Genomic DNA, 7,650 nt, shown 5'->3' with positions numbered 1-7,650 from the left:
TCACAACACAGCAGCCCAACTGTACTTTGTTGGCTGGGAAGTTGGAGAAGGGGGTAGAGTACAAATCTAGATCTGTCCTATATATTTTTTTCCCTTCATTGAACCGTGCTTTGTATGATGTCTGAGAATGTCCATTTCTGGGACTCTTAGCAATTATTATGTCGACTCTATTATAAGTCATGAAAGTGAAGACTCGCCTTCAGCTAAATTTTCATCTGGGCAATATACAAGTTCCAGGCAAGCTGGGCACAATGAGCATCTAGAATTCCCCTCCTGTAGTTTTCAGCCAAAACCTCCAGTTTTCAGCGCCTCCTGGACTCCTTTGAATCCACATTCTTCTGGTACCCTTCCTGCCGTCTACCATCCATATATTCAACATCAAAGCGTCCCATCTGATAGCAGGTATCTACGGAGCTGGCTGGATCCAGTACCCAGAGCAGAGAACCTCCCCGGGCAGGGATCTGTTAAGGCAGAGCCGCTGCTGGGCCGTCCCGGGGATGTCCATAAACAGGGAACACAGGAGTACAATTTAGAAACTTCTGCTGCAAGGGAAGGGATCGTTTCCAATCAAAGGCCCAGCTTCGAGGACAATAAAGTTTGTGAAGGAAGCGAAGACAAAGACAGGACAGATCAAAGTAAGTTATAAAAGTGAGGAAGTAAACAGTATAAAAGCTGGAGGAGGTGCAATAAAAGGGGACAATGCTGCGTAAAGTTTAAAATCAGGGCTTAAAGAAAAGTCTCAGCTTGCTGATGCCAACCTAAGGGGAGAGGTGGGGAGGGGAGAGGGGTGGCATTGTCTCTGCCGGTAAATAAAAATAAAAATAAAAATGAGCGTCGTCTCTCAGCTTAAACAGAGTCCAGAGCGGACAAAAGCTGGAGCGAGTCATCCTCTTTCCTACAGAGCGCTGGCTCCGGCAGCAGAGACCACTTTAGTAAGCGGGAGTAAATCTGCGCGGGTGCGGGCGGCGGGGCCGGGGAGGGCCGGGGGGAGCCGCGAATGTCGGGGAGACGGGCAGGGAACGGGGGGCGGCGGGGGGGGGTAGGAGAAGAAGAAGAAGCAGAAGAAGGGGGAAAAGAGGAGAAATCACGGAGGAAAAGTTCACGTGGGGGAAGTAAACAGCAGCGGGGGCTTTTCCGTGCCCGCCGCTCCGGGGGACCCCGGCAGACCCCGGCTCATCCCGCCTCGGCTCCCCTCGGGCTTTTGCTGGCGGTCTCTTTTTTAAATTCCTCCTACTTGTTCGTTTGTTTGCATGCTTTTGTTTTTTTTAATCGTTTGTTAAATATAACGGTTCAGGGTAAGAATATTTCAAAACCACGCTCCTTCCTAGTTAAAAAAAAAAAAAAAGAAAGGAGGGAGGGGGCTGCTTCCAACTTAATTAGCTTGTATTTGTAATGTAGGCAGGTTGGGGAAACAGTTAAACTTCGGCATGTGCTTTTTCCGCGAACTGCCTTGTCTTTTTTCCCCTGAAATATAGAAAAAAAAATTCATTCGCTTTGAAAATATTTTATAATGCTATCAATAATGCTATTAATAAGGCTATTATTAATAATAATGGTAATAGTTGTAATAATAGTAATGATAATAACAATAATGCAATGGCGTTTGAGTACGAAAGAATCCGTATCTTCACCTCGCGCCGCTCTGGTTGGTACCTGGTTTCCATCAGAAAAGGTAAACCGGAGCCAAAGCCCGAGCGGGGGGAGAAACTTGGCTTCACCCCCACGGTAAATATTTTGCAGTGAAAGCCGAAGTTTCCCAAACTGGCAGAGGAGCAGCCCCCGCCGAGGGGAGAACTCGCAGGCTGTGCAGGACCCACTGACACAGCCATTCTTTTTCCCCTTGAATTAACTTCTCTTTCCACCCCCTCCCCTCCAACGTGGAGCAGCAACAGAGATTGCCATTGCCACCGTACGATCAAAAATACAGTATATTCTCTCCCCTCATGATTTCCTCCCCTCCTTGTGCAGGATGTTATGGTGACATTTCCCCCCCCCCAGCATTTAACTTGCACGCAGCCACACAGGCGCACACACACTCACACACACACAAAAAGAAAGTCCTTTTCTATTGTACTGGGCAGAGATCCAGAACAAACTGCAACCGTGAGGTGAATGGTTTGAGAGAATTAAATATCCAGGTTCTGTGCTCAATGTCCCTGAAATTGAATATATAAAAATCTTGTCCAAGAAAACGTTATTAAGTTATAAGTAAGTGCAGGGACCCGCGCTAAGAGGATGCTGTGTGGTTTCTATGGCATGTGGTTACGACGCATATTTTCTTTTAAATAATAGTTTAATTTGGGCTGATGTTGAGAGCCTGCCAGGGCTGGAAGACGGAGCTGTTTTGCAGAAAGTACTCCCACCAATTTCCCTGACTCTTTCAATTTTTGAAAGTATTTCGCAATAATGAACCCCCGCCCTGTGTACGGCACGGGGATCCGTTAATTTATTTGCTGGATTTTAAAGAAAAGATGTGCCGGGACCTCTTCCCGTCCCCTTTCCTGTTTAGGGATTTGTGTACAGTGGATAGACGAGGCAACGTCGGCGTTTAAAATATCTTACAGTTTAACTCTCCGAGATACGACCAAAAAATAAACCCAAACCGAATAAAAATCTGCTCTGAAGCAGAGCCCTCCGTTGCCATTAAAGGGCGGGTAGCAGGATTAACAGTATCAATTATTAACAGCTTTCTTCCTCTTTAATATTTAATTCTGCATATTAGATCAAGTCAATTACATTAAGGAAATAGCCGTGCAAATTTGTAAGAGGCAGTACTTACAGGGGAAGATTAACCGGATTATTTTTTAAAAAATATTCAATATATTTCATTTTACGTAGAGGAAACGTTCTGATGGCCCGCGCGTGTGTGTATGTATATATTTATAATGGTCCATTTAATTGGTGTAAAGGTTTATGGCTTCAGTCATAATTTCAGAGGAGGTAAAGGAAATAAAATAGAAATACGTGGTCTGCCTATAACCCTTCGTTTTACTCCTTCCCGCCTCTCAGTTACCCAACGGTCAGCTAATATTTGCATGTGATTAGTAAATGCTCTATTATTTACCCTAAACCCACTTCACCTCTGGGTGCGACCTTCACCACTGCCGGCTCCGTGGGGGTGGTTTCTGCTCCCAAAATGTTGTTTTCTCCCCCCACCCCCTCCCCCGAACAGGCTAATCCCTGAAATGTCCTTTTTGCAAAAGATTCCCACGTAGCTTCTCCCACACGCGAGGCTGACGGGCAGCCTGTTATTTATTTCTGGCTGCATTTGCAGCCCTGCAAATGTCCATGTCTCTGGGTAACGCTGTCCAGATCTCCGGCAGCAGAGTCCACCCAGCCCTCGGAGGATGTTTATTGCATCGGGACCCTTTCTTGCCACATAGTAAAAAAAAAAGGCAGGATTTATGAAAGGTTTCTCCAGACCTCCTCTCTCTGCTCTTTTTCTGCGCGATCTGTCTATAGGAGTAAATCTGTAGACACGTGGCAAAACACATCTGAAGGAAAAAAAAAATCAGAATATATATGATTTTTGCATTCGTTTCTTTGTATATGGCGGGCGTAACGTGCAGATGGGCGATATGCAAAGCTATAAGCGCGTGTGGGTGTTCACCTGGCCTAGATGGACCTGGGGAAAAGTGGGGGGAGCTCTGCCAGCGGCACGTGTGCACCCAAACATACGTGTGCGCGCAGACACGGCTGTGCGCGGGAACATGCGTGTGCGGGGGCAGGCGTGCGCGCAGACACGCGTGTGCGCACAGGCAGGGCTGTGCGCGGACACAGGTCTGTGGGTACAGAACGCACGGAGCCGCCTGTCCGGGGGTCCCAGGACCACCCCCCACCCCCCCACCCACCCAGGAGGGACGGGGTGCGTGTGCGGCGGTATTTCGGGATCGGGCCCCCCCCCCATCTGGAAAGCCTGTGCTCTCCCTGACCATCCCGTGTGATTTTCATACGGCCTCTGCTGCTAACTCCTCTGGCAGGCAGCGGTTTTCACCCGGGCGTGCATATGCGTACGTATAATCTTAATATTTGATGGCATGATTAAAACCTTCTGAGAAACACTCAAGCTGCATCGTATTGATCTCGCTGCTTTTCTTTCAGCCAACCCAGCTGCCAGCTGGCTTCACGCCCGTTCCTCCAGGAAAAAACGATGCCCTTACACCAAATACCAGACCCTGGAACTAGAGAAGGAGTTTTTATTCAATATGTACCTGACGAGGGACCGTAGACACGAAGTGGCCAGACTCCTCAACCTGAGTGAGAGACAAGTCAAAATCTGGTTTCAGAACCGAAGGATGAAAATGAAGAAAATGAACAAGGAACAGGGCAAAGAATGAAAAAAAAAAAAAAAAAAAGGAAGGAAAAAAAAGAAAAAACAAAAAAAAGAAAAGCAGCATCCCCCCCCTTCTCCCCAGCTCCCTGCCTCCGCGGCCGCGCACCCCCACTGCCAACCCCCCCAAACACGAGGGGAAACCCTCCCCGTCCCCCATCTCCACCTTTGCATGCGAGATGTTGCTTATTATTCTTTTTATCTTCTTAGTATTCCCACGTAGGAGGCAACTTAGCCAAAACTGCAGCTCCTTTTTGGGGACACATGCTGGGTTTTGTTTCAGTTCTCTTGTTTTCTTTCTCTATTTTCTCCCCCCCCTACCCCCACCCCCCCCCCTTCTCTTTTCTTCTCCCTGCAGTGTAACACAGACACAGGCTCCTGTCCGAGCAGCAGCTTTCTCTGCTCGCATTTTCTCCACGGAAAGCAAGACGGCAAAAAAACAACCGGCCCCAAACAACCCCGGCCCAAGCCCCCACCAAACCTCGCTGTCTTTCTTTATCCACGTAAGGACAATGATTCTCTATAACATTCACAACACCCCGGCGCACACACACACTCCCACCCTCACTCACACGTTGAGCCGGCCAAGGAACCAGACGATTTAATTAAACTACTGCAAGACAGACACATTCGTAAGACTTGAGTTTAATTGCACCCAACAAATCATTTTCAATTCGCCAACTTTATACCCGGGTAGTCGGTTAATGACAGCCCAACTCCCAACCGCGCTGGGTTTCCCCCCCCCCCCTTTTTTTTTTTTAAGTTTGTACTATTATGCGGGATTTTTATTTGAATCGTGCCATGGCAGATATGTGACTTTGACCTGAAAGTTTAGTAGGAGCTTTACAGGCAAACCTCCTCATCTGGTAGTTTTATACTGGGTCACTTGGAAGAGGAGAAAAGACGGGGAGGGAGGCGAGGGAGTGTGTGGGGGGCACTCTCGGAGCCGCATTGTAAATTATTTAGGAGAAAAAGGGGCGGAAGAACCCCTGCCAACTTATTCCTAACTTTTAGAGGAGAGGAAGAATGGGATTTTCTAGTTAAAAAACTACCTTAGTAGAGCTATAAGGGAGGGGAAGGTTGTGTTCTTAGTGCTAGCATATTTATAATTTATTGTGAATTGACTTTTCCTAAAGCAGTAGGCTGTTGCAGAGATAAAGTGCCAACCCTAGCCCGTGTGTTTTTTTTCCCCCTCCCGTTTGCTGAGATGCTTTTAATACTTGAATGTCGGTGGGGTTTTGTTGGGCTGGGGTTGGGTTTGGGGTTTGTTTTGGGGGTTTTTTTTCCGCCTGAAGCCAGCTCCCGGCGTGTTTTCCCATTGCAACCCGCTTCCCTCCGGGGCCGGGGCCCGCCGCCTCCCCGGGGAAGGAGCCTCGTCCCGCGGGTGGCACCGGGGGATGCTCCGCTCTTCCCCACTCCCTCCCCCCATCCTCATCCTCACCCCGAAGAAGCGTTTCGAGTAACAAATATAGACCTTGCTGGGCTCATGTCATGCGGCCGGAGCTGATTTCGCATCTGACAGATCCACGGGAGGTTTCTCCAACCCGCCCGTGCGGGACTGTTTTCCCTTTATCTCTGTAAGACTTAACTTTGTTTTGGGAAGGGAGGGTTGGAGGGGGGGGACACGGGAGGTGGGGGGAATTGGGGGGGGTTTAGTACCAGTTGATTATATGGTGGGTATTGTAAACTGTGTTTGTGGTTGTGTTTCTGTGAATGTTGAAGCTCGTTTTCTGTTTCTACTGTGGCTTTTTAAGTATGCGAAGAGTTCTGCAGTTGATAGTGGATGGAAAATATCGAAATAAACCTCTCTCGTTTTCTTCGTGTGCAAATTTGTATATTTAGCTGCCAGGAGGCTTTCTAGGAACAAGGCGAGTGTAAGGCGGCTTGTTTCAATAGGGTGGGAAAAAATAGAGAAAATACATTTATTTCTGCTGTGTATCTCAACGAACCAGTGCAAATCTGATTTCAGAAGCGACTGACTTGTATATCCTTTGCGTTAGGTTTTGTGAGACCCCTTTTATCTGCTGACCAGGGATTGCTCTGGGAAGAAGCGATAGGCAGATTTGCGGTTTTGGAAGTGTTTCTGCTTTTTTTTTCCCCCCCTCCACACCCCCCCCCCCCCCCAAATCCAGAGATAAGGATCAAGTAGCTGCCCCTCGGTGCACTGAAATCTCCACCACTTCAATTCCTCTGGAACGGGGTAAAAAAACCCTTCCACTCGACCAGAAACCAGACCTTAGGTGGTTAAGACCATTCCTTAGAAAGTTTTGGGTTGTTTCTTTTTAATTACTGTTACGATTTTTAATGCCCAGACTTTCTTATATAAAACTTTCCATCACGAAGTAGCTCCTCGGGGGCTTCAAAATTTAACTGTTCTCACGCCGGAGGGAGTTAAATGTAACCAAACTTCACCCTGTGTCAAAGCCCCTAATCTCCTTCCTCGAAACTCGATTAAGAAAAGCAGTTTCGGAGACATTTTGAGCTGGGAGCAAAAAAGTGGGTGGCAGCACGACCATTTCTCTAAATCCGGATTTATTAAAAAAAAAAAGAAAAAAAGAAAAAAAAAAAAAGGATAGTGGGTTGAAAAAGATGCTTTAGCTGTTTTTAAGCCGGGCAGTCAACTTTTTTTCGGTTTTGTTTGATTCTTCTCAAGGATGGATGAATTTCAAATCTGCTTCATGCTGAATAGATCTATTCCTCATATCTGGAACTGAGTATGGACTTGCCTAAATCCTCCTTACTATATTTTTCAGAAGCGTATCCATGACTTAATTGATGTTTGCGACCCATCGGCCTCTAGGATTTAGAAACGTTTTTCACTTTCTTTAGAGTTGTGGTAAAGAGCGGATATTTTTAAGACGACAATATGAGGTTCTTTTAAAATAGAATTTTAAATGTTAGTTCGTTTTATTAGGAAATATGCTTACTTTTAAAATGTTGGAAAAACTGTCTCCTGTAGCATCAGCCCGGATGTATTTTCCAGAGATGTTTAATGCTCCAGAATAAAAATCGATTTTAGAACAACAGCACCTATACGTCATTGTGTTATACGGCTTCATCTAAAATTTCAGAAATATTTTCATTGTGTTTTCCTGCGTTCTTTAGTGGCTCGTTAAGTGTATTATAAGAATCAATTTTTGCTTAGGTTAAAAAAAAAAAAAGCCCCAGAGATAAATGGAAATAATCCCTCTGTGGTGCAGCAAGTGCTTGCTCGGTCCCACGCGAACTTGCCGCGTTTCTAAATTATTTTTCAACTTATTTTATCCTTTAAATTGGAGATAGTTCACCTCTCCTTACATTTACCGGTGGTTGCTTGCTTG

General features: G+C 46.4%; 1 protein-coding gene across 1 annotated transcript; it reads left to right on the top strand.

Annotated features, from left to right (window-relative positions):
* HOXB9 (homeobox B9) lies at positions 1-4,955 on the top strand. The gene is made up of 2 exons (XM_064473278.1): positions 1-635; positions 4,102-4,955. The coding sequence occupies exons 1-2, from the start codon at positions 128-130 to the stop codon at positions 4,335-4,337; spliced, it is 744 nt and encodes a 247-aa protein (XP_064329348.1). The 5' UTR covers positions 1-127; the 3' UTR covers positions 4,338-4,955.
* The last annotated feature ends 2,695 nt before the right edge of the window (positions 4,956-7,650 follow it).

The sequence above is a fragment of the Phalacrocorax carbo genome, chromosome 25 (genome assembly GCF_963921805.1).
Source record: "Phalacrocorax carbo chromosome 25, bPhaCar2.1, whole genome shotgun sequence".
Taxonomy (NCBI): Eukaryota; Metazoa; Chordata; class Aves; order Suliformes; family Phalacrocoracidae; genus Phalacrocorax; species Phalacrocorax carbo.
Note: the sequence above shows the minus strand (reverse complement) of the source record. Positions and strands in the feature narration are given on the sequence as shown.

What these genes read in the sequence shown, in the direction of transcription:
- HOXB9 (XM_064473278.1), top strand. Translation starts at nt 128, where the DNA reads ATGTCCATTTCTGGGACTCTTAGCAATTATTATGTCGACTCTATTATA. An exon ending in CAAAGACAGGACAGATCAAA is followed by an intron (nt 636 to 4,101) that starts GTAAGTTATAAA and finishes CTTTTCTTTCAG; the next exon opens with CCAACCCAGCTGCCAGCTGG.